This window comes from Sciurus vulgaris (genome assembly GCF_902686455.1).
Source record: "Sciurus vulgaris genome assembly, chromosome: 5".
Classification (NCBI taxonomy): Eukaryota; Metazoa; Chordata; class Mammalia; order Rodentia; family Sciuridae; genus Sciurus; species Sciurus vulgaris.
Window position 1 is genome coordinate 172,437,092 of NC_136465.1, and position 26,175 is coordinate 172,463,266.

General features: G+C 60.9%; 1 protein-coding gene across 1 annotated transcript in view; it reads left to right on the top strand.

Annotated features, from left to right (window-relative positions):
• The window catches only part of CACNA1I (calcium voltage-gated channel subunit alpha1 I), a 109,462-nt gene that overhangs the window by 32,842 nt on the left and 50,445 nt on the right, over nucleotides 1-26,175 (top strand). The window contains 4 exon segments of the mRNA XM_079141413.1: nucleotides 12,098-12,210; nucleotides 12,602-12,665; nucleotides 12,668-12,734; nucleotides 25,242-25,339. Coding sequence (XP_078997539.1) covers nucleotides 12,098-12,210; nucleotides 12,602-12,665; nucleotides 12,668-12,734; nucleotides 25,242-25,339 — 342 coding nt within the window.

Sequence of the window (26,175 nt, forward strand, 5' to 3'; positions counted from 1 at the left end):
GCAGGAGGATAAGGAGGGCTGACCTGACCCTTGGGCCTGAGGGCTGTGCCTGCAGCCCTTTGGAGCCCTCATGGTCACCTTTGCCCCCCCCATTTTACACCTGGGAAAAGTGAGACTCAGAGAGGTTAAGTGACTTTTATCCAGGTCACACTGGCCCTGGCAGAGCCTGGCGGAGCCCCCTGTTCTCCCCACTCCCCTTGAGGCAGGAAGTGTGGTTGGAGGTTCCAGGTAGCGGGCAGGGGTCCCAGGCCTCTGGCAATGCATATGCCGGTCACATCCCCTTGGGGTTTGCAGCCCCTCTTGGCTGCTCCTGGCTGGGCCTCCTGAGTGACGGCGTAGCTCTGCTGCAGGGAGCAGCAACGCCTGGCCTCCTCCCTTCTGTTGCTGGGGGCGTGCGCAGCCTGGGCCGGGACGAGGGAAGCCAGCTGCCGGTGACCTTGGGCAGGGTCATTGCCCCTGGTGCCCTGGGTCTCCCGCCTGCAGAGTGGGCTCAGCGGGCAGCGAGGTCTGGGAGGGCTGCCGGGCCCCCCATCTCCTGCCGCCCTCCTGGGTGGGCTACCTGCCTGGTCTCACCGCCCTGTTGCTCTCTGCCTGCTGGGGCTGGGCTCCATGGGCTGGTGGCCGAGAACCCTGCTTCCGGGACTGCTGACCTGGCCCACCTCTGGGGGGGGCAGGGGCAGGCCCATGGCCTGGCCAGGGCCCTGGGGCCAAGTCTCATTGTCCTGTGGGCTCGGCAGGACTGTGCGGAGGAGGGCCTCTTCTGTCCCCATTCCCCGGTCCAGTCACTAAGAGCATCACTGGGTCCTTTGACGACTGTGTGACAGCGGGCCGTTCTGTGGCAGGAGACCCTGGGAGGGATGTGCAGCCCAGGACCCGCCCTTGAGGTGGGCTCAGCTGCTGTGAGAAGTGTGTGCCCAGGGTGACTGCAGAGACGTGGCAGCCCTCTGGGGCTGGCATCAGGAGGGGACCCTGGCTCTCGGAGGCCACCCAGAGCTTGCCTCTTGTTGCCGAGTGGCCGTGGATGAGGCCTTGCCCTTGCTGCACCTCGGTGCTTCTGTGAATCTGGGCCACGGTGGGAACATCGGGGGTGGAACGCGGGTCCAGGACGAGCACCAGGCAGACTCAGCGCTGAGTGGCGGCTCCTCTGGCACCGCGGAGCTGATGGCACCCAGGCACGTGGGCAGCTGGGCCCCGTGTCCCTGGCAGTGGCTGAGAACATGCTGTCCCTGGAGGGGAAGGCACAGGGGGGTGGGGGCTGGGGACACTGTTCACGTGGAGGATGAGGAGGTGGCCTCACTGAAGAAGACCTGCATCCGTGGCTTGCCACCTGCCTGGGGCATCTGGTCCATCCCCCTGCCTCTAGGCTACCTCTCCGTTCTGCTGTACCAGGCAGGACCTTGGGCCACCAAATAAAGCTTGGAGGATCTTTCTGGGCTCTGCCCTCAGGAAGTCCGTCATAATCTGACCTCCATCCTGTCCTGAGCCCTGGCGGGGCACTGGTAGCATCTGGGCTGGATTTTTCAGGCAGCTCCTGGCCCTGCCCCTCCTGCCATGTGACAGCGAGTGCATCCCCTCCCGCACAGTGGGACGCGCACTGGCCAGGAGCCCGGAGCTCTGCAGCTCCTCTCGCTCTCCCCTGCACCCACCACCCTCTCCCGGGATCCTGGGCTCCCCTGCCTGAGCAGTTTGTCATCCTGGACAGACGCCCAGGAGGGGCTGGTGTCCTCAACCTTGGGTGCTCCCACTGGGACCAGAATGGACCAGCCTGGGTCCCAGGGCACCCCGTCCACCTGGTTTTCCCCGGTTGTCCTCTGACCACATTCAGCGACTTCCCTCACGTCCTGACTCACGGCCGATGCCTCTTACGTGTTCCCAGCTCCCCACCCTGCTCTGCTGGGCCTATCGCCCTGCCATGCCCACTCCACACCTTCTCTGTCCGTCCTTCCAAATCCGCCTGTCCGCCAGGCCCAGCTTCCAGGCTGAGACCCCCGAGCCACGGGCCTGTGCCCCGAGGTCTCGGCACCCCGACGTGCAGCCTGGCCTGTGCTCCTGGGCTTCTTCAGGCTCGTCCCGGTTCCCGAAGCACTTTCCTCCTGCTGTGACTCAGGTCTCAGCACCTCCCCGGAGGCAGCGGGGCCACCAGCGTCCCAACCCGGCACCCGCGGCCTGGGGAGACGGAGGCCCAGGAAAGGAACGTGACTTGCCCAAGGTCACGGGTAGAGCGATGGGTGCAGCCAGGGCAGACTGGAGCCCAGAACCCCAGGCCAGGCTTCTCCAGAAGGGAGGTGGCCTTCCTCCTCCAGTCCTGGTCTGTGGCACCGTCCAGACGGGTGGCTGGAAGCAGTAGCAACATGTCTGAGAAATTGTCCGTTTCCCTCCATCTGGTGTGGAGAAGGTTGTTTTTCTCAGAAAAGAAAGTCAACTTTGAAAGTTCCCCACCCCCTAGGGTGCTCCTGGAGGCCAGAGTGGATGCTTGCACTCTCATTGGTCAGCAGGGCGAGCTGGCTGGCCAAGCAGAGGGGCCTGGCTGGGTCACAGGAGACTCCAAAGGCAACCTTAGGTGTTGTGGCAGGGAGATTTCGGGGTAAAAAGCTGCAGGGGTGGAGGCTGCCTGCCATCCAGATTGGGGGCATTGTGAGGCCTCTGCAGGAAAGGGTCTTTTTGTCTGGGTCTTGCTGCATGAATAGGAGTTTTCCAGAACAGGGAGGGAGTTCCAGGCAGAGGCACTAGCGCGGGAGCAGCTAGTTAGTGTGGCTGGAAGGGTGGGAAGTGGGGCTGGGTGGCAGGGTGGGAAGTGCCAGGCTAGAGCGCTCACTTGTGACGCTGGGAAGGGACACTGACAGGCAGACGCACTTGGTAGGCAGAGGTGCCAATCTTGGAGCAGAGCGTGGGATGCTGGGGGAGGCCGAGGCCTGGGCTCCCGTGGGGCTTCCCGCAGGGGCCCGCTGATCTGTTTGTTCAGGAGTGGGACGCTTGCCAAGCCTGAGTGGACGGCCCCTGGGGCTGTCCAGTTGTGGCAGGAGGGCTACCAGGTAGACCTGGGCACCCAGAGGCGACCCCAAAGGGTCCCCAGCCTGCTGGAGGGGGTTGAGCCACCCTCCTGCAACCAGGGAGGAAATGCCCAGAGGACTCCGAGCGAGTTTGGAGTCCAGGGACACACCAATGGCCTTGGAGCGTGGCCTGGGGCGTGCAGGAGTGGGCCTGGGGGCAGAAGGAAGGTTGGGGTCCTGGGTTCTGGGGCCTGGGGCCAGGCTGCAGGGAGGAGGCCCTGGTGTTCATACAGCCCTACTATGTGCTGGTGCTCAGCAAACTGAAGACTTTGCCTGATTGACAGATGAGGGCCAGAGTGCAGGGCCTCGCAGGTGGCAGTGATGGTGACGGTGATGGAGTGGTGATTGACGAGGAGTGGAATCAGGGAAGCGCCTAGCCTCGAGGTGGGGGTCTGTAGAGGAGGAGGGGAGGCATGGTCCCATCCCAGAGGGCTTCCTGTGGCCACAGGGGCGTGAGTTCCAATTCTGAGGAGCCATTGAGTGACCGTGTCACAAACCAGCCAGGCGCCCGGGCCCCTCTGTCCATCTGTCCGGCCACGGCACGCCCTGCCGCCCGCTCAGCACCCCCGGACCTGCCTTCCCGTCCCTTGGCCTGCTCACCTGTGTGCCCATTGGCCACCAGCCCTGGCTTCACCTGTCGCTCAGCCGCTGGGCCACCCTCTGCCCTCACGTCCATCCACCCCTCCACATGTTGCCTGCCACTCCCTCCGTTTCTCATCTGCCTGGTGCCCAGTCCAGTTCTGCGCTGGGCACCGCCTCTCTCCTTAGCCACTGTCGTCCTGTCCTGCCCGGCCGGGGAGCTCCTTGGACAAGCCCTGTCCGGGCCTCCGCCCTTGGCCTTGCACATAGTAGGGGTGCAGCAGAGCTTCGATGGAGTGTGTCCCACAGGGGCGGCTGAGTCGGTGGGGTTTGTGAGGACAGGAGGTGAGGTGGCCAGTGGCCGAGAGTACTGACCGAGGCTGCCAAGCCCACGGCTCTGGAGCTGGCCCAGGGAGGCTGCTGCTGTGGAGAGTGGTGAGCTGCCTGGTGGAGGACGCACAGGGAGCCGGCCAGGGCAGGAGGGCGAGGCCTGCGGGTGAGCGGGAGGGAGGCCGGAGAGGGCTGCAGTCTGGACAGCTTCCAGGAGGGGCTGGGGCCTGGCCACAGGGGTGCGGAGAGGCGACACAGGGCCAGGACTGAAGGGGGAGCCAACCACAGGAGGGTCGGCACAGGGCTCCTGGTGGCTCCTGGCCCCGGGGAGAGAGACGGAGGGCCCAGCCTGGGGCCCAGCTCGGTGGGACCAGATGCGTAGCTGTGTCTCTGAACTTTGGTTGAAATTTAGCATTTCTTCTGTTAATTGGTGAACCCCCTGCAGCTCCTGTGACAGCCACCGTCAACGTCACCGAGCCCTCCTGGTGGCCGTGGAGCTTAGAATCCCACACACGTCCCTCACGGCCACGCGGGGTCCTCCAGGATGGCAGCGCGCGCACCTGTCGACAGCTCGCTTCTAAACACATGCCGAGGACCGTTCCCCGGACAGGCTTCCTTTCTGCCCTAAAGCCTTAAAAGCATCGCTTGGAAACATTGTTCGAGAAGGGGCTCCCGGGACTTTGGTCTGAGCACGGGAAGGTCCAAGACCTGTGTGTCCGGAGGCGAGGGGGGCAGCTGCCGGCCGAGGGCGGGCGGCGGAGGCAGTGAGCGGCGGGTGTCTGCGGGAGGTTCCTGGGGTCAGGCCTCCCCTCCCGGTGCTGGTCCCAAGAGCCCCCTGCGAGCCAGCCCCAGGAGGGGGCGGAGGGGACACTGGGCGAATGAGGAGTGGGGGGCCTTAAAGGCCAGCAGAGAATCTCCCCCGGGCAGAAATGCTTCCTTGGTGCCTCGAGGGACGGGGGACTCCCACCGCGTCTGAGGTGCCATGACTCTCCACAGTGGCGGTAGGTGGGCTTCACACGAGATGCCATGCTCCGCTCTTGAGAGACCTGTTGGGGAGGGGGGACGCCCTCCGGCACCGGGACAGCTCAGGCCCTGCCCGAGTCACGAAGCCTTCCCCGCAGGTGCGCCTGCTTGTGGGTGGGTTTCGAGGCCAGGTTGGCCCACTGGGCCGTGGGACCCCTCGCCCCCCAGGCCTACCCGGCCCTTCTCTTGGGTAGTAGCCAAAGCAGGGACATCTGGCGAGCGTCCCTGGCCAGAGCCTCCGTCTCGAGGCCCCTGCACCTTGGTCCTCCTGGAGGCCGGCAGCCCTCTCCCCCATCGCCTCCCCTCCCCACTGTTGCTCGGGCTCCGTGGCCTGCTGGGCATCTGGGAATCAGAGTCCTGCGCAGACCAGCGAGCTCCGTGACGGGCCTCTAGGAAGTGGGGCCGGGCCAGGAAGGAGGGTAGGGCGGGAGGGAGGCTCGCTCCCTGTTCCCTCCCTGCAATGGCCTCCGTCCACTGAGGCAGAACCAGCCAGGCCTGGCAGGGCTGTCAGTCCTTGGGGTGCTCCCCGCCACTGGAGGCTCGCACACTGCGGAGGCCGGGGACGCAGGGCCATCTGCCCAGCAGCTTGTGGTACCGGCTCAACTGCTGTGTCATCTTGGCAGGCGCTGCGGTCCTCTGGGCCTTCGCCTTCCCGTCTGTAAAGGGGGTGCAGTAATGAGTGCGGCGTGGGCGTGGGCCGCACGAGCCCTTAGGGAGCCTTAGAAGGCGGCCGGTGAGGCTGGGGGCCTGGCTCCGCGCTGCCCTGGCTGAGGTCCCGGCCAAGCCCGTGAGCAGGAGCGTCAACCTTGCAGGTGGCCGGGAAGCCTTGGTGGAGGTCAGGGACAGCCAGCGCCCAGCATGCGGCTTATGGTTTTTTTTAAAGTTGCATTTTTACTTTTACTTACGGCTTTTCATCTTTTGTCTTTTTTGTTTTGTTTTGTTTTGTTTTGTTTTTGGGTACCGGGGGTTGAACTCAGGGGCACTCAACCACTGAGCCACATCCCCAGTCCTATTTTGTATTTTATTTAGAGACAGGGTCTCACTGAGTTGCTTAGCGCCTCGCTGTTGCTGAGGTTGGCTTCGAACTTGTGATCCTCCTGCCTCAGCCTCCTGAGCTGCTGGGATGACAGGTGTTTGCCACCACGCTTGGCTCCCTGCTTTTTTTTATGAGGTAAAATATGCATGCAGTGAGCTCATGATCTGAGCTGAGCCCCAAGGCGTTTCCTGGGACACCCCTCCTGTGGCCACCACTCAGGCCAAGAGCATCTCCAGCTCCCAGAAGCTCCCTCATCCCCCACCCCCACCCCATGACTGTTTCCCTTTATTGTGACCTTCGTTGTAGATTAACTTTGCCTGAATTTTAACTTCACATAATAGCATTCATACATTATTTGCTCTGTTGAGTCTGGTTTCTGTCACCCAGTGGAAATTGGTCCATGCTGTCAGTCACTTGTCTTTTGGGGCTGTATAGTATTCCACCCTCAGTATGTCCCATGGGGCTTCCCAGCCACGGTTCTGTTGATGGGCATGTGGGTTGCTCCAGGTTGGGGCTGTGACTGGTAACACCTCCATGAACACTCCAGGGTGTGCCTCATGGGGACTTAGGTTGGCACTTCCTGTGGGCATAGACCCAGGAATGTCCCTGCTGGGTGCTGCGCGGCCTGTGGTTAGGGTTTGGAGACCCTGCGGGACAGCTCTCCAGAGTGGTCGTTGTCATAAGGATGGGCTGAACGAATGGACGAGGAGCGAGTGCACGAACGAGCCCTCTTAAAAACTCCAGGCCAGCGCAATGGCCGACGCTCAGAAATGGTGCCACCAGCACGCGGCACGTGCGGAACGGCCACCGTGGCCGCGGGTCCCGAGCAGGGCACGCCACAGCTGCCCGCAGTGGGGAGCCAGGCCAGGTCACCTCTGTACCCCATGTGCACACCTGGTGCCCAGCAGGGTCTCCACAGATGCTTCTGAGTCTGGCCTTGGAGAAGCACAGAAGTGGCCCCAGGCAGGTCCACAACCTGGGGCCTTCCCCTGGCGGGCGCAGGACGCGGCAGCCCGTCCCCCTCCTTCCCCGGGTTGTAGACAGCTGAGGTGCACCTGGGGGATGGATTCGATTTCAGATTGATAAAAATGAAATCAAACTTGGCTGCCCCCCCAAAACCAGCGGTCCCGCCCCACCATCTCCAGAGCCCCCGGATTACAGAAACAGGCCCGTCAGCGGCAGTGGCAAGAGGGCGTGGTTGCCATGGAAACCATGCAGGCTTACGAGGCTGGCTCGTGGAGAGGAGGCTGCCTTCGGGCATGCTGGGGGCTGGGCGCTGCCCTCCACCGGTCACTTCTTCTGCTTGAGACTTGCAGGTGTGAGGGACCCCAGCTCTGTGGCCTCCCTGCTGAGCTGCCCTGGCTTCTGGCTTTCTGATGGGCTCGGCTGGGGCCCTGGCTGGCGGTGCTGGGCCCGCTCAGCCTTGTGGCCTCTTTCTGGCCCTGGACGCAGGACACCCCTGGCTGGCTGCTGTCCCCCTTGCCTGCTGTGGATGAGTCTGCCTCTTCCTGGCCCCCGGGTGCCCGTAGGACTGGATGTCCAGTAGGATGCCGCCTGATGGACTGAGGGCTGAGCTCCCTGCTGGCTAGGCCCAGCCTCCACTCGCCTGCGTGGGCCCTGGGAGGAGACGGTGGGAGAAAAGGCAGACAGCCTCTAACCCTAAGCTGTGGAGGGTCTGGCAGCCCGGCTGCTGAGCCCACACGGAACCTGTGGCTGGGATCGTGGCTCAGGGGTGGAGTGCGGCATGGGTTCCACGCTCAGCACCACGTAGAGCGAAGAAATAAAATAAAGGCATTGTGTCTGTCTCTAAAACAAACAGGGAATCTGGAGCCAGCGAGGGGCACTACAACCCTGCCTCCACCTGTCCCCGCCTGACTTCGAGCCAGTCCTGGTGGCCTCAGTTTCCTTATCTGTAAAGTGGGGATTACAGTGTTATCTACTGGTTTGGGGAAATTTAAGTCCCAGGTGACCCTGCTCAGTCTCAGGCCTGCGTTGTCAGTTGACTGATTCTTTTTTTTTTGGACCGGGGATTGAGCTCAACCTCTGAGCCACATCTCCAGCCCTTTTATTTTTTATTTTGAGACAGGGTCTCAGTAAGTAGCTGAGGCTGCCCTCAGACTTGTGATCCTCCTGCCTCAGCCTCTGGGACTACAGGTGTGTGCCACTGCTCCAAGTCAAAAAGCAGGAGAGCCCTGGCCCTATTGTGAGAGGCTCTGGGACCCTGTGTGCTGGGGCCTCTGGCCCCTTGCGGCCTGTGCTTGCCATCAGGTTTAAATGAGATAGCACATGGGGTCTGATGGGGGCCCCTAGTAAACAAGCACTCAAGACCACCTAAGAAGTGTTTGCAATCATTACCATTATGGCTGTTGTTGACCCGGTGCCCGGCACACAGCAGGCACTCAATATATGCTGATTAATTCCCTGCTCCATTCTGAGGCCCCAGTTCTGATGACATAGGGAGGCAGGACGGTGGGGACAGGGCTGGGAAGTGGGTGAGTGTCCAGGCCTCTGGGGAGGGCTTCTGGGGTCCCGTTGGCTGAGATGCCCAGAGGGCCCAGAGGGTCCTGTGGCCCCCAAGGACCTGGGGTTGTTTTCTCCTGAGGCTCCGGCATCTGGGATGGCTTTTCCTGCCAAGGAACCATATTGATTGGCTGTCATTGATCTGCTTCTCCATCTGCACTCCTCTGAGGCACGCGGCCGCCCGTCAGGATCTAATCAGGCTGAACGACTGCCGTGCGGCAGCTCGGGAGGGGGCACACGTGGGCCGCGGGGTCAGTGTGGGCCTGGACACGTGGGCCGCGGGGTCAGTGTGGGCCTAGACACGTGGCCCGTGGGGTCAGTGTGGGCTTGACTTCCAGCAGGGACTCGGGCCCCCGGTGGGGAAAGGGTGGTGATGGTCCTTCTGCCTTGGGCTTGCTGTGTGGCGTGGACGGATCTCTGCTGATCCTTGTTGGTGTCCCGGGTGGGCTCTGTTGCTTCCTGAGGGTCTCAGCGGGGCTACTCGGTGGCACAGGTGCCCCTGACAGGAACGAGGATCTGGGGAGGACGTGGGAGGCGGTGCGTTCCCAGTGCACAGCCTCCGGTGCCAGCCAGGGCCTCTGAGCCTCGCTGCCAGAGGCACTGGGGAGCCATTGAAGACTCCCTGCCCTGGCGGAGCCGGATCTCAGCCCCCGCCTGCTCGCTTACCCAGAAATCCTGTCCTGCCCTCTCGAGGCCTCCTGCCTCCCTCACATGGTCCTGGAACTTTGCCACTGGCCGGCTGGCTCTCCGACTCCTCAGGCTGATGATTGACGGTGGGAACACTAGGCGCTGGGCCAGGCCCAAGTCTCTGGGCCCGGAGGCCTGGACTCCCTCTGACAGCCTCCTATTCCTCGCTGCTCGTCCGGTTGCACTTCAAGGAGGGCCGGATCCTTTGATCCTTGAGCCCGTGGGGGGCGTGTCAGAGCTTCTGAGCCTCGCTGGGTTTGGACGGGACCCAGGCTCTGCCATCTGGGATTTCCCTGAGTGCCTCAGGACCGGGGCCGAGCTGGCCGTCCCTGCGTGTCTACAGCTCAGACCTGCTCCACCCGCCCCTCCTGGGACGGGCAGCCCGGGCAGCTCTGCATGGCGGCCACGGGCACTGTTTGAGTGACAGGCTGGGCTACTGCATGACCTTGAGCGAGTCACGCCAGACCTCCAGGCCTGGTTCCTCGTCTGTCCCCAGTGCGTTGTGGTGGCAGTGAAGGTCACGTCCCTGGGGTGCCTGGCGTGGGTACTGCCAAGCACATCCCTGGGGTGCATGCGGGCCGGGCAGGCGGTGCGCCTCCGGAGGAAAGGCCGTGCCAGCTCAGAGGGCCACAGGGCCTTGCAGGGGGACTCGCGAGCTGGCAGATGGCAGGCTGCGAGGGGGTGGGCAGGAGTTGGCTGCAGGAAGGGAGGTCTGGGCAGGGTGGTCTGTGGGCAGCGAGGCGTTCAGGACCAGCCGCGCCGGGAGAGGTTGGCCCGGAAGCCCCCTGAGGTCGAGCTGGGACTCTGGGTGGCAGGCCGAGGCGGGAGATGGACCCAGGGAAGGCTCTGAGCAGGAGAGGGCAGATCAGAGGCAGTCGGTGACCTGGTGGCTGCTCACGCACTCGGGCAGGGGGAGCAGGCGGGGCCGCGGCTCAGCCGTGACCTTGGGCGGGTGGGTGCCCTCTGCCCCTTAGCGTCCTGGCTCATCGCAGGACCGTGAGGGTTAGGGGTGTGACACTTGGGAAATGCTCCTGGTGTCCGGCATGCGGCAGGTGCTGCGGATTGTGGGGGGCACACTGGAGGCCAGGCCCAGCGGAGGCCAGAGGAAAGGCCGGTGTGGAGTCCAAGAGGGACTCGAGGGCCCTGGGGAGGAGGAAGCCTGGGCGGCCCGGGGGAGAGCCCTGGTCCCAGAGTCCAGTGGGGGGACCGGGAGTGACCCCTGCCTTCCCGGTCCTGGTTTCCCCACCTGTGGGGAAGGGCGTGGACCCCAGGCCTGGGAGGCACCTGTGCCTTGAGCTCAGGAGGAGACAGAGCTGGGGCACGGGGGCGCGGGGTGCTCGCTGGTAATGAGAACGTTTGAACTTCAGAGAAGTTAATTAATGATGAAGCTGCGGCCCAGCGAGGCTCAGGCGGGGGGCCCTGGCAGCGGCTGGATTAACTGCAGGCTGTGGTGGGAGGATGGCGGAGTGGGGGGGGAAAGGAAGGAGCAGGGCAGGGATCCCAAGGGAGGCGGCAGAGGAGGCAGTCTCAAGGTGAGCCAGGGGAGGGGAGGGGGCTGTTGCCATGGAAACAAGCCACTCTCCCAACAGGCAAGAGGGGCTCCCCCTCTGGGGCTGGGGTCCAGCTGAGGGTCCTGCAGGCTGCTGTGGCGGGGGGCAGGGGCTGCTCATTCACTGAGACTTCACCGAGCTCCTCTGGGTGCCCGCTACTGTTAGTGCAGTGAATGCAAAGCCTGTCCCCTGGGGGTGGGATCTAGCCCTGGACAGACACAGGGAGCAGGTGGACAGTTCAAGCTGGTCAGTTGGGTGATAAGCACTGTGGGGAAGAGGACAGGGTGTGTCCGAGGCCGCTGAGGTTGAAGGAGGGTGGGACTTCTCAGAGCAGGTGACATGAAGTTAGAGTTAGCCTTGGAGGGTCGTGGGAGGTCTCCAGGTGGCAGGACCAGTGCGTGCAAAAGGCCCTGAGGTGCAGTGTGCCCAAGGCCTTGGAGGAACAGCAGGGCACTGGTGAGGTCAGAGCAGTGGTCACCCTTGCTGTGGGGAGGGGCCTTGGTCCTGGTGGGTGGTCTTGGGGTTCCTCAGTGGAGCCTCCAGAGGTCCAGAGATGGGAAGGGGCGTGCCTGAGACCCCAGAGTCACTCAGTGCCAGGGCTGGAGTTCAAATTAGGTCTCCTGGTCCTTGTCTTGCTTACCACTCTTATAGATAAGGCTGCCTGTCCACTCTGCAGCTCAGTTCTGGGCAGGAGTGCAGGCTGTGTGACAGCATGCAGCAGGGTCTTTCCTCATAGACATCTTTCCTCATAGACAAGGAAAGACATAGCTGGTCTGCAAGTTTGCCCAAGAGTCTGACTTGAGTCATTCATGCTGTGTGTGGCTCAAGTCCACTTTACCTTGAGTTGTCCTCTTTTCAATTAGGCCCCAGGGCTCAGTCAAGACCAGAGATTCCGGTCTGGGAGATCTCAGCAGCCTGAAATCTGAGTGTTCTCATCTGTATCATGACAGATGGGGGTTAGTCAGGTCCCTCTGAGCTCTGACTTCGCTGGTTCTGTGACTAGGAGGGTTGAGAGTGGTGGGCCTGGACACAGTGGGCCAGCCGTGCTGTCAGGCTAGCATGGCTGAGGGTGAGCAGGGTGTTTGTGGAGGTGCCGAGGCGGAGTAGGCAGTGAGGACGGGTGACCCGTCTGCACGTGGTGGGGCTCTCTGCAGGCTCGGGGCAGACTCGGGAGGGCCAGGGAGAGAAGGAGGCCAGAGTGGAGAGGCCGCCTGGCCCTGACGTGCCCTCTGGGGAGCCCTGGGGCTGGGGCAGGGAGGACACTCTGCAGGGTCGCAGCCCTGCTGTGGCCGTGCCCGGGGCCTTGTCCTTGACTGGCCGCACGTGGTTCGAGTGTGTGAGCATGCTGGTGATCCTGCTCAACTGCGTGACGCTTGGCATGTACCAGCCCTGTGACGACATGGATTGCCTGTCTGACCGCTGCAAGATCCTGCAGGTGAGCCCGGCCGCCCTGGCCCCCAGCCCTTCCCTTAGCTTCCTCCCTGTAGAAAGGGCCACTGGGAGCATCCGGAGGACTGGAAGAGGGGTGCGTGTCCAGTGTCTACCCAGTGCTTGGCGGTTTTGGGGAGAATATGGGAGAGACCCTTGCCCTCCCCTCCAGTCCTCCCTTGTCATTCCCCTGGCCGAGGGAACCATGGAGGGGCTGTGTGACCTTGGGCAGGTCCGCTCCCCTCTCTGGGCCCATCTCCTCATCCGAGGATGACTGCATTGGGCCAGGGCCTTCCAGGCACTCTTCCTGCCGGAGGAGTGTCCAGCCTTGCCCGTGTCCCCTCCTCAGCCTGCAGTCAGCTCTGAAAGCTGCCCTTTGTTTCCTCTTCCTGCCGCAGGTCTTCGACGACTTCATCTTCATCTTCTTCGCCATGGAGATGGTGCTCAAGATGGTGGCCCTGGGCATTTTGGCAAGAAGTGCTACCTGGGGGACACCTGGAACCGCCTGGACTTCTTCATTGTCATGGCAGGGTAGGTGGGGAGCAGGGGCAGCCCCCGGCTTTGGTGCATGCCAGGTGCCACTCAGACACCCCACCGGGTTCCTGAGGTCGAGGCAAAGCTGGGGGCCACGGGGCCACGGGGCCTCCTGGGCGCGCAGGAGGAGCAGAGCCCTCCCTTGGACTGGACGGGTGGACTTTGCTCCTCCCTCGGGGGCGGTCCTAAGCCCTCCTGCGCAGCAGAGATGGGCGTGGCTTATGCTAATTAGCTGCATGACCTTGAGAAAGTCCCTTCACCGCTCAGCCTGTTTGCTCATCTGTGGAAGGGGAGTAAAAACAGCAGCTATGTCAAAACGAGCTCCGACAAGTGTTAGCTGTTATCACGTTGTCATGGCCAGTGTCCTGGTCCCTCGCGAGTCAAGACCGAGGGCAGACTCAGGCGCCACCTGGCCCCCAACTTTGGTCATTTCCACCCAGCGTGAGGCAGGGGAGTTTGAGGCCAGACAGGCCACGGAGGGAGGAAAAAAAAAAAAAAAAAGGCTCAAGCCACAGTTAGAGAGGCCAGGTGACAGCGTGGCCGGTGCCTCCTCCTGCTCTCTGGTCTGCCCAGCCACTAGGCACCCACACTGGGATCAGGAGCCCGACTGGGCCGGGCTGGGGACACAGACTTGCTTGCTTTCCGAGGAGGGGACAAGATGCCTCAGTGAAGGCGGAGCAGGTGGAGCGTGCATGTCCCGGGCGGCGGTGGGACGGCAGGGGTGTGCCTGGTTCAGGCGCGCTCCCTGCGCATCTGCGTGCGCTGTTGGAGGAGGGCGTCGAGGCCCCCGGCACGCCTGGGACCGGGATCAGGGCACGAAGCTCTCGGAGGACGAACACCTGGCTGCCGTGTCCCCGTCTCCCTTGGTCAGCTCCCTGCTGGTTCTCATTTTGGTCTGCCTGGAGAGCATCCTGAAGTAGTCTTTCAAAGGAAAGGGATGGAGTGTCATTTTCCAGCCTTGCCTGCCCAGCGTGTCCCTTTGATCTGGGAGCTAGGAGGACGGTGTGTCTGCCTGTCTCAGTCGTGATCCTCCTCCTGGGGCTGGCAAACGCCCGTGCGTGCTTGGGGACACTGGGGAGCCGTGGGAGGCCGACCCTCCTGTCTCGGAGGATGAGGGGCTTCCTCACCATGAAACCCTGTGTGGTTTCTCTTCATCCCGGGAAGTCAGACCTCTCCGGTGGGTTCCTTCAGCTCAGAACAAAGTTCCTTTAGTTCTTCTTTGGTCGTTGCTCGTTTTTCTCCGTTTTCCCTTCTGGAATCCCCAGGAGCAGGGTATGTCCTCCTCCGTCTTTCCCCCTCCTCTCTCCTCTTTCCTAAGAGGTGGTCTCTCTGACTTGGCCTTGTGTGTCTCCGGTGGGCTTCTCCACCCCTCCCTCTCCCCAGCCTCAGTCCCCTGGAACCCTCCCTTCCTCTTGTCCTTGATCTTCATGTTTCCCGGCAGCCTGTGCCTGCTCATGGTTTAAGGATGCGATGTTTACCCAGATCTCCTTCTGGGCACTAATTAGGCTTCTTGCAGTTCCATCCTGACTCCGGAAGTACCTTTGTATCAAAGCACTATTTCCAAAAGTTAAGAAGAAATGACCTACCCACAAATCTTAGAGTGTACGCACATCACAAATTTATTCAGCTTGTTAGGGAGGGAATCAGCAAGCTGGTTATCCCTGAAACAGAAAGCAGGACATCACAGAAAGAATGTGGCCAGGGCAGGCGGATAATCAAAGGCAGCGGATGACCTGCCTGGAGCGAAACCGTAGCCTTTGGGCAGGATGGAGAGCTTTTATGTTGGGCAGGAATTGTGAGCATCTCACAGGATGAAAATCTGCAAGTTAGCGTGTGATTTCACGGCATTGAGACCTTTAATTAACAGGAAATAGTGAATCAAGCAAAGGTATACTCCCCTAGATAACTAAGCAGTCCACAGATAGGTCTGGTGAAGTTCGCTCCAAAATGACATTGTGAGAAAGACTGTCCTCCATTGGCCTCATGTCCAGGTTTTAGGACAACTTCCCTCACTCCTGTTCCGGAAGTCATTTGTTTTGTGGGTTCCACCTGGGCCCCCCATGAGCACCGCCCCCTGCCCTTGAACTTGAAGTTCTCTGCTATTGCTTAGTGATTCCTGCTGCCTGCTTGTTTGTATAAATAAAGATGCTGGAGATCTAGGCTGATGCGGGGAGCCACTGGGGCAAGGTCTCAATTTATGTCTTTTTCTGGGTCCTAGGGAGGGTCTGGGTGGGGTGGGGTCCACCAACCCACATCCTCCAGGGGCCAGGGAGGGCTGGGGTGGGGTGGCTTGCAACGTGTGTGTTCATATTCTTATTTTATAACAGGGCTCTGGGTTTTCACTCTGCTTTGGTCCCCATAGATGGTGTAGCTGGTCCTGGCTGGGGACCGGGTGCGATGGAGACTTTCCCTAGAGTCACGAATGTGCATGTGCTCAGTGCTGGGCTGGATACTGGGGACTCAGGTCAACCGGAACTACCCCTGTCCTCAGAGTCCTCCTGAGCCTCTGTGCTCAGGACGGGGAGAGGGCAGGAAGGAGTCACAACCCTGTGCTCCAGAGCCTGGCCCCTGCTCCCGCTTCCACCTGTTCCCGTGTCCCCAGAGCCGCCCAGCCATCCCCTGAAGTCCTTGGTGCTATAAATGTTCTGTTTCCAGAGTAACAGGCCTGACATCCCCAGGTGTTCCTCCCTTCCTGTCCTTCTCCCTCCCCAGATTACTGGCTCCTTCTTGAGCTATGGCGGGTGACACAGGACTTCTAGGCTGGAAGTGTCCTTAGAGGTCACAGCCTTCACCTCCACCTCCAGCGTGACTGTCCCAGCAGGCTTACAGACCAGGGCCAGCTCCTGGTCAGTGCATGCTGCCAGTCTCCAGTTGGGACAGCCCAAGATGCTAGAACGTTCTTTCTCTCACTGAGCTGGAGTTCCTCTTCCTGTGGTACCATTCATTCAGGAGGTCAACACTTTGTGAGCACCTACGACATGCCAGTCCTCGTGCTGAGCAATGGGGACAAGAAGACACACAGGACAGATGCCCTCTGTGATCTCACGGAGGTTCAGAAAACAGATGTAAAGCAGATGGCAGGCAGATGCCAGCCGGGGTCCATGCGGCCGCAGCGAGCGTAGAGGTCAGGAGTCATGCAACAGGACCTGACTTCCAGGGGTCGGGGAGAGAGGAGGAACCTGGGTGAGTGAGAGCTGACAGGTGGGGTGGGGACAACCTCTCAGGCCCAGCACAGCACGCAGAGGTCTGAGGGGTGTTGAGGAAGTGCAGGGACATTGGAGGCCAGGCACTCTGGGCCATGAGCCAGAGGCAGGCAGGGGCCTGCTCTGCAGGGAGGGGTCACTGAGACCCCTTCCCAGTCCTCAGAAGTTCTAAGGCAGATCCTGTGCACCCCAGCCCCAGTCTTCCCTTCCAGATGAATCATTCCCAGCCCTCCCACCATCTGCCCAAGGTCAGCATCCCAGAGGCCTCTACTGCTGGATGGGCCCCTGGCTGGGGAGCAGCATCCCAAACTCCCAGGGTGGAGGAAGTGGGCTTCCCTTGCCCCAGAGGCTGTAGGACTGTGGTGATCTGCAAGTGGCTGTGCACCCTGCCACCTCCAGGCCCGTCTCTCCCACCCTGGAACTAAAAGCAGGTGATCTTTTAAAAACCCCAAAAGCAAACTTTGCATTTGCTGCTGTTATTTTTGTCTTACCATGACCTCCAGAGCCCTGATCCAGCCACTCCTTGCATTTGCTTTCGGCCCTGGCTCAGCCCAGGACAGCGAGCCCAGGACGCCTCGCTCTCCCCCAGCACACGGCAGAGCCCCGGGGTCGCTGCTCCTCGGGTGCGGCTGAACCCCGCGCTATCTTAGCCTTCGTACACTCCCCTGCCTTCGTCCGTTAGGAGATCATGAAATATTCAATTCTATTCTTGTTGAACTTGAGATCCTCTTTGTCTACACGCCCCTCTGGAGTATCACACTGGTAATTCTTCCTCCTTTCCAACCAAAAACATGACATGGGCCAGGTTGGGTGGCGCACACCTGTAATTCCAGTGGCTCAGGAGGCTGAGGCGGGAGGATTGTGAGTTCGAGACCAACCTCAGCAACTTAGCGAGACCTTCGGCAACTTAATGAGAGCCTGTCTCAAAATAAAAAATAAGAAGGGCTGGGGATGTGGCTCAGTGTTTAAGCACCCTTGGTTTCAAGCCCGAGTACAAACAACAAAACCAAAAAAGCTGAAAACCCAAACCCAAAACCGAAACATGACGTGGCCACCATCAGCCGTGTGCATAGTCTACAGAGAGGTCTCGTTTGACCCTCAGGGCCAGGAGTGCCGAGTGCCAAGTGCCGAACTCTGGGGGAAGGGAAAGGCAGGTGGGGAGGGCTCCGTCTCCACCTCTGTGTCCAGTGCCTGAATAATTCTCATGGCAAGCACTTTGTGAGCAGAACAGCAGGGCCTCTGTATCAGAACGCCTGTGGTCGTGAATAATGTTCAGAAAGACTGCATGACATCAGTCACTCAGTTGTACTCTAGGAGCATCTCCTGAGTGCCTTCAGGGACCAGCTTCCCACCCTGACTCTTACAGGCTTGTGGGAAGCAGAAAGTCAATAAGAATTGTATTCGGCAGGCACGTCCCCTCTGTGGCTGCTGGCTGAGAGTTCTTTTTGTCCAGAGTGCCCCATCGGTGGGACTTTAAAAAGCAAAGGAAATTGAATCCTCTTAGGCATCGTCCAGGGGTGTGATTAAAAAGAACATCTACTGTTTGCTGAGTGCTCTCCGGGGTGATGCCCTGAGTTATCTCGTTGAATGTCAGATGAGCTTGGTGAGGGCGGGGCTGTGGTTCTTTCCACTTCACAGATGAGACATGGTGGCAGGGAGTGTCTTGCCCAAGGTCACAGACTGGTAAGGAGCACAGCTAGGAGATGAACCCGGGGAGCTGGGCTTCACGGGCTGGGACAGGTCCTGGGATGGGTAATTTGCTGGGAGTGTCTGTCAGGGGTACGTTTGGCTGCAAGTAATAGAAAACCCAACCAAGAGTGCTCAAGCAAATCCTGTTATCTTCCTGACAAGCCCAAAGTGCTGAGGTTGGTGGTTATTGGCGATGGCCCAGTGATGTGGGTGCTGACATCCTTGTGGTTTTCCAGGCCTTTCTTTTGTGGTCAAAGGCAGTAGCTAAAGCAGTGGGTGTTGTGTCTAAATCGAAGGTGGAGAGAGGCAGGGCTCTGCCAGCCGGGCCTGTCCACTTGGATCAGGAACCCATTTTCCTTCCCTGAACCCCCCATCCCAGCTCCCAGCACACTTGGCCAGAACTGGATCTCATGGCCATTCGGAGCTGCAGGGAGCTGGGCAAGCAGGAAGCATCACCGAACTTGGCTAAATCAACCAAGCCCTGTTTCCAGGGGGTAGGCCAGAAGGGAGGAAGAGAGAACGCATGGGGTGCACAACTCCGAGTGGCCACCTTCCTCTCCTGGGCCCCGTTTCCCATGTACCCTCTGGTCAGCTGGAGCCCCTGGTTCTGCTGGGCTGGCAGGGCAGGGCTAGTGCCCCACTGAGAAATCCAAGGCCAGATGCCAATGAATGCTGGCTCTCCGAGGCCATCATGGTGCGGGGCAAGGGGGCAGCATGGGCAGTTCCCAGAGACCTCTGGAGCTGGCCCGCCTCTGGTTCGGCTCTGTGTGCCCTGCCCACGGGTTAGGGGAGCCCCAGGTGTAAGAGGCCCAGGGCACCCTGCTGGCCCTGCCACTAACTTCGTACCCCCATCTTTCCTGTATTTCACAGCCGGCTCTGCCCTCGGAGGGCAGGGCTGAGGCTAATCACTGTCTTGGGGTCTCTGGAGCTTTTTCCTCCACGCAGGGTGGGGCAGGCAGCTCTGGGCTCACAGCCTACTCCCCACAGTTCAGAAAGACGCTTTCCATTTCCCAGCCTTCCATGAGGCCTGGAACTGCTCTCCTGGTCATCCTGGAGCCTGTCACTTTGGAGCTGGCCCTACCTCTGATTGGCCAGGCTTGGTTTAAGGCCCATCCCCTGCAGGGTGGGCGGTCAGCCCCACCCATGCCAGGTGGCCCCAGAGCCAGGAGAATGGAGCTGGGAAGTCCCAGGTCTACGTCCCCTCCCAGGGCAGAAGGGAACCTGGACAGGGGGCCCTGCTTGTGTGGCTTAGCAGGAGCTGGTTTTCCTGACCGGGCTGGGTTTTCTGTAGTTACAGGAGTGTTAGTCTCTCAGACCCTGGTGGTTAGGGTTGTCAAGCCCATTTTGCAGATGAAGTGGGGGTGGGGAGGAATTAGTAGCCTGCCCCAGGTCACACAGCCTACACAGGCCAGATCTGGGGTTCTAGTTGGTTGGCCTCTGAGGAGATAGGACACCTCACCAAACCTCAGACAGCTGTGAGGAAAGTCCCCTGAGAGAGACACTTCCCCAAGCTCTGGGACAGCCTAAGGTGCCCCCACCCTGCTGTTGGATTCCCAGAGGCTGAGCCCACCTGCTGTGGTGCCAAGCCTGATCTGGAGTCCTGAGATGCACGTCCATGGGGGTGCACATCGTGAGGCCTGAATTCCTTGTTTACATGGAGTTCAGATTTAACTGCATTAGTTGGGCAGCTCTGCCCAGAGATGAAGTCACTGGAGCACAGCTGCTTGCAGAGGTTTGTAGGGCAGGGTCCAGATTTTCCTGCCACTGGGATTCCCAGAGCTGCCCTGGCCCCCTGAGACTTGTGGCCAACTGAGAACTCTCTTCCACAAGCCCTCTGAACTCTGAACCTGCTCTAACTTGGTTTCAGGGCATCGGTTTCCTAATCGGTCAAGTGAACTTAATAACCTCTGATCTGGTGTCATAGGATTTGTGTGGATATATGAGTGTATCAGTCCATTCATGCTGCTGTAACAAAATACCATAAACTGGATGACTTATACATAGCAGAAATGTACTTCTTACAGTTCTGGAGCCTGAGAAGTCCAAGGTCAATGTGCAGGTGAGGGCCTGCTGCCTCATAGACACATCTTTGTGCTGAGTCTCATAGGAGGAATGGGCAAGCAAGTTTCCTTTGGCTGCTGGTGACATTCATGAAGCCCCTCTGGTGACATTCAATGACAGCCCTTGGAGTTAGGATTTCAACATATGAATTTGGGTGGCAGAAGACCACAGCAGTGGGTGAGACGGCCTGTGGCTCCAGACATGTTGGCCACGGTCAAGGGCTAGTGCCTCCTCCCTAATTCTCTTCATTGTTTCCTTCCTCCCTCTCTGCACTGAACACCTACTACGTGCCGGGTGCCAAGATGCAATCACAGGCTGGTGGTCTAGTTATCAACCAACACGGTCTGAGTCATTGCTGAGCTGCCTCCTGACAGAGGATCTGCAATTCCCAGGCTCTCAGCTCCCTTCCATCAGCTACATCTTAAGTTACATTTTAAGAAGGCCCCCGTGGGCCCCTTGCAAAGATAGAGGAAACACCCTATTTTATCGACAACACACAGAAATCCTCCCCAGGGAGGGATTTTTCCTGGAAAGATGTTGAATCTCAGTCATCTCATGTTGCTGCTTGTCAGCTCCAAGCTTTTTTTTTTGCTGATCTTGTCCTTCCAGCTATTTGTTTGACAAGCTCGCATAGGGAAGCTTCCTGGGCTCGGCGCTGGGGACCCAGCTGGAACTCTTAGGCATCCCAAGGAACAGGGGCGTGTGCAGAACACACCTCAGCGCCCAGGTGCCCTATGAGAGGCACAGAGGCACCCATAGCAGAGCTCAATTCTGCCAGGGGGTGGGGTCTGGAGTGCCCAGGGAGAGGGGCAGGTGAATGCAGATGGACCGGCCTGGTGTCCCTGGAATGCAGGGCAGGTGGTGGGCAGTGCTGGGGACAAGATCAGAGGGCTTCCAGAACTGGCTGCCTGGGCTTTCTCCCGCATGGGGTGGGACCCTGGCAGGGTTTAAGCCGGTGCCAGTGGTCTGTGGTGACAAACCAGACTCCGCATGCTAATTCACACCACGCTCTTCTGGCGCCAGCCTGGTCCCGAGCGCAGAATCTGGGTGGGAGCACACAGCAGTCAGTGACGTGCCCAGGGTCACAGGTACACGGCAGCCAGCTGGGGCTGGAGCAAGGCTCCCTGCCCTGCCCTGTCTCCAGGGTCGGGCCTGTTCTGGGTGCTGCAGGGTGTCCTGCTTGTCTCTTCCCCGCCCCTCCCAGCCCTGGGGTGCTCGTGAGCCTGAAGGTGGCAGGCCTGCCCCTGGGCCTTGCTGATGAGGGAGCAGATCACCCAGGGCTCCCTGGTTCCCACGCTGGCTGGGCCACTGGGCTCTTTCTGAGCCTCGTTTTCTCCTCTGCATTCGGCGCCATGGTGGGACTATGGGGACATTCCCAAGGCTTGGCCTGCACAGCGCCTGGCAGGCAGAGTATGGGAAACCCTCTGAGCTGGTCAGGACTGAGTTGCAGGGATAGAAACTTGGGCCCCAAGAGAACGTCCTGGTCTGCCTCTGGGCGGAGCCTGGGAAGGCTGCTCGGGCCTTGGGGGTCGGGACCTCCCCTCTCAGCTCCCACCTCACGCTTCCTTTGTGGTGACACACGTCTCAGGCTATCACTGAGGCAGGGGGCCCTCAGCCTCCTGGCTCCCAAGGGTGGGGTAATCAGTTATGGCACCTCTTCCCCGTGGTCTCAGGGGCTGGGCTGCTCTCAGGGCCCATCTGAGGCCATGTGTCCATCCTGGGACTGGTGGTGAGGGCCAGATGGATGTCGTCTGCTGGTCTCTGGGCCTCTTAGGGAACCAAGGAGGGTCCCTAAGGACGGATGTCACCCTCTTGGCTCACTCCTGGCAGGACAGGAACCCAGCACGGCCACACCCTCCCATGACAGCCACTCCCCTGGGGTGATTTCAGGGCGGAAGTGCTTGCTTTAAGGCAAATTACTTACCTCATTAGGCGCCTGGGATCCGGCAGGAGGTGGTGGGGGTTGTTGATTTTTTTTTTTAGACTTTTAGCACCGAAGCTGCGTGATAAAGTCACTGTGTAATTAGGGATTAATTTCTCACTCCGGAAGCTGATGTCTTCTTTGGGGCCTGAGGGAAGTCAGCCTGCTGGTTACTCACCCCAGGGCCCTTCCTCCCTGGTCTGGAGCCGAGGTGGGACCCAGCGCCCAAGTGCCTCTGTTGTCCTCAGGACGTGGCGAGGGGAGAGGAGCGCTTTTTCCGTCCCAGGTGACCTTTTCAAAACATGGAAGGTGTTATTCATGCTGGGTGAACGGATTCCCCGAGTGTCCCCTGGGTGCTGGCACCAGCTGGCCGCTGGGGGGAAGGTCTGTGGGTGGTGGGTGTGAGGGAGCCTCAGGGCTGTCTGGGGGCTCGCTGGGACAGGAGTCACTGTCAGGATAGCAGGGTTCCCAGGCAGGGCCTGCCTCTCTCCCCCCAGCCCCTGTCTTGTCCAATGTCCCCCTTCCTGTCCTCTTCCCCTCAAGAACAAGGACCACAGGGGGCTGCTTGGGGCTCCCACTGTGTGCTTCCTAGTCACTCAGTGCATCTGTGCCCGCCTAACTCCCCAGGCAGGGGACACGGCAGCACAGCCCGTAAGTCGGGAGGGTGGGCCTGGGAGAAAGGGTCAGGTGGAGGAGCCTGGAAGGGCCCGCGCCAAGGTCTTTCGTGGGCCGAGAACCCTGTGACCTCACATCTCCCCTTTAAATGTGGCTGCTGGAAGTTCAGAGCACAGATGGCGACACCAAGTTAGACGAGAGATGTCCCTTGGTGGGTTTTTCCTGGGGGACCCTGAGGTGGTCTCGGGCACTTTGGCAGGACAGGGTGCAGCGGATGTTCCTACCTGAAGACCTGTGAGGGGAGGCCGGGCTCCTCTTACTCCAGCTCTGACCCTGGGGACCGCTCAGACGCAGTCCTTGGCAGTTTCCGTGCACTTCTGAATGGTGACTGCTGGGCTTCCTCTTGGGGGCGGGGGCGACGCAGGGGTTGCCAGGTCCCCCGGTTTCCCCCAGGTGTGGGTTCAGATCCCACACTGGGCAGCTGTGGCTCAGGACCTGGGGCTCTTCCCGCTGCCCCTCATCTGGAGAGGCGCGGAGGGAGAGAGCAGGATTTCTCAGAGGCCTGAGGGGCTCGGGTTCCTGGTCCCCGACCTGCCCCGGGGCCCAGGCCTGGTTTGCAGCTGAGTTTAACTGCATCTAGAGTCCCAGGCAGCGTGGGGCAGGACCGGCCGGCAGGGCGGCCCAAGTGCTCCCAACGTCTGGCTGTGTGGTCGCGTGGAATGGGGTGGTGGGGGCAGGACCGAGCAGTGGGCCTGCCCGGGTCACCCAGGGGACTCACTGGAGCAGCGCCTGGCGAGCAGTCACCCTCAGCCGCGCTCGCTTTCCCCTCCACCGGCTGTGGACCAAGCTTCCAGGTGTTTTCCCTAGATTTCAGGTGCTCCGCCCTGGGGGGGGGGTCCTACCAGGGCTGGGCAGCTGTGCTTCCGGAGCCCTGGGACAGAGGGCAGGGAGGACTTGGCTGGTGGGGTTGGGAGGCCCCTCCCAGCCCCCAGCACAGTGCGCCCTGGGCGGGGGGCCGGGGAACTCTGATCTCCCCAGGGCTGTGGCCTTGCTGGGTGGGGTCCAGTCACCCCAGGTGATGGGGCAGACCAGGAGGGGTCCGCTGGAGCCGGCCTGGCTGCTGGGGTGGGGCAGGGTCCCTGGGCCTGGGAGACAGTGCCTGAGCCAGCGCGTGCCACCCTGCAGCGCCTCCACCACACACAGCCTGCCTGGAGAGCCTCTCCCAAATGCGAAAGTGACAGCTCGCTTGCCCACGCGGGATCCTCACGTGGCCCCGCTCCCTCCCACCCCAGGGCACCCAGCCCTCGCCCACCGCCAGCCCTCAACCCTCACCCTCTGCCTGGCCCTTCCCGGCTCCCTCCGCCCTCCCCTCCTTCCTCTCCCTCCCCATCCTCTCCCTCCTCCATCCTCCCCTCCCACTCCCCTCCCCTTTTCTCCCCCTCCCCTCCCTCCTCCATCCTCCCCTCCCCCTCCCCCTTTTCTCCCCCTCCACTCCCTCCTCCATCCTCCCCCTTCTGCCTCCCCCTCCTCTTCCCCCTTGGGTCCCCCAGGCCTCTGGCTTCAGTTCTAGTCTGTCACTTTTTCAGGTCACTCCCCCATGTGAACTGGGCTGGAGTAGGAGTGTGCACGTGTGGCTGAGCAGGTGTGCGTGTGCATGTGGGGAGCTGCGGGCGGGCCGGGGCATTTGGGGAGATGCAGTTCTCACTCGATTACTCCTTGAGCGGCGGGAGGGGGCGGCGGCCGGGACACAGGCAGGCTTGCTTTGCGGGTACAGGAAAGCCTTCATTTCCTGCTGACGTGGTGGCAGGTGGAGCTGGCAGTGGCACTGGAGCCCAGCTGGTGGGGGAGGGCCTGGCAAGCGCCCTGGACAGGGGCTGTGGTTCATAGAGGAGGGGGCTGGCAGCAGGGGAGCGGGTTGGGTCTGGTGGAAGCTGAGGGAACGGGATGTCCCCAGAGGTGGGCCTCCTGTGGGGACCTGGGGAGGCTGGCTGGGGCGCAGCCCATGGTGAGGCTGGGGAAGGGCCGGGCCAGGTGGGGGCTGAGGGCTTCTTCACCTGTGAGTCGCCCCTGGCTGACTGGGTGCTCCCTGGGGTGGAGCCGGCGACAGAGTCATTCTGGGTCTGCGGCACCCAGATTGCCCTGGGTCATGGTGGACTTGGCGTGGCATCTGCAGATCTGGGTGTCTGCAGGAACCTTCCAGTGTGGTCAGGGTTTCATGGACAGGGAGTGGGGAGGGGACAGAGTGAGCAGAGGCCACTGCTGGGGAAGCGCAGTGAGCCTGAGGCTGGAGCCGGACTGGCAGGTCCCCTGAGAACCCACCAAGTGCAGCGGAGCTGATGTTCCTGGAGAGGGGCCTGGGCTGCCTGGGCACCGTGAGGCAGGGAGGAGAGAGGTCCAGACCTGGCGGGACTCCTGGCTCCAGCCTGCACCCATTCGCTGGTGACCCAGGACCCACGACATCATCACCCTTGGCCCCTCTCTTCCCCACACATGGGGCTTCAGCGGCTGGACTGGAGGCTCCTGAGGAGAAGCGTCCACTCGGCCCTTACCTGCAGCCAGGGCGTCACAGGCTGCTTTTAGTGTGACTGTGATACTCAGTCTCCACCTGGCCAGCCCGGGGATCGCTCTCTGAGGTGGGTCTAAGAGGATCGCCTGGCAGGCTGGGGCCACCCACACTGGGACGGCCGTTCTAGAAGCAGGGGCTGACATGGGCCTGAGTCAGGAGCACAGGCCTAAAGGGCAGGGCCACCGGGCTCCGTGCCAGCTTCATGGGGACCTGAGGTCTGTTTCTTCCACTCCCTCTGCTCTGACTGCACCTCACACCGTCCAGGGGGAGCCGGCACCAGCCCATTTGCTGGGGGGACAGACCCAGAGGAACAGCCCAGGCTGAGGCACAGCTGGGATTCTGACCCCTCTTCCAGCCCCTTCCAGGGGTGGGTGGGTGGGTGGGCTGGGTTGCTGGAGACCCATCTCTTCTGCACCAACCCTCCCTCATTTTCTCCCCTTTCCCTCCAGGATGGTCGAGTACTCTCTGGACCTTCAGAACATCAACCTGTCGGCCATCCGCACCGTGCGTGTCCTGAGGCCCCTCAAAGCCATCAACCGCGTGCCAAGTGAGTTGGCCCTGCCCTGCCCCACCCAGCCCTGCCCACCCAGCCAACCCCATCCATTCACTCAGAGAAGGGTGACCAACTCCTTCTGGGGCCGGACCGAGCCAGCAGTGCCTACACAGGTGGGACCCTGCCTCATGGGTCAGTGTTTGGGCCTAAGGACACTTAGGAGGGTGGCCCTGATGCCGCTGATGTCCCCAAATACTTGAATTGCACCATCCTGGGGAGGTTGACTGCTTAGGGACAAGAGGACCCTTGTGGGTGGTCTTCCCAGGCTGTCAAGGTGAGTATATGTGTGGAAAGGAATTGCTGCGTTTGAGGGGGGCTGGCAGCATTTCAGTGGGGCAGGAGACCCCGACTCCCTCACTTGTGCTGACAGACTTAGAACTTTAACTCTGTTGTGTCCTCACCTGTAGGTTCATCCAACCACTTACCCACCCACCTACCCACCCATCTATCCATCCATCCATTCTTCCATCAGTGCATCTATCATCCACCCACCCATCCACCCATCCATCAGTCCATCCATCCATCCATCCATCCATCCATCCATCCGTCCATCAGTCCATCCATCCATCCACCCATCCATCAGTCCATCCATCCATCCATCCATCCATCCATCAGTCCATCCATCCATCCATCCATCCATCCATCCATCCATCCATCCACCCATCAGTCCATCTGTCCATCTGTTTATCCACCCACCTAATATTAAGAGACATCATCTTGTAACAGCAAGTCCCGATGGCTTCCCAGCATCGTCCAGTTGCCACCTCCTTCATCTTGCTCTCTTTTTTTCTTTTTGGATGCTGGGGATTGAACCCAGGGTGCTTAACCAC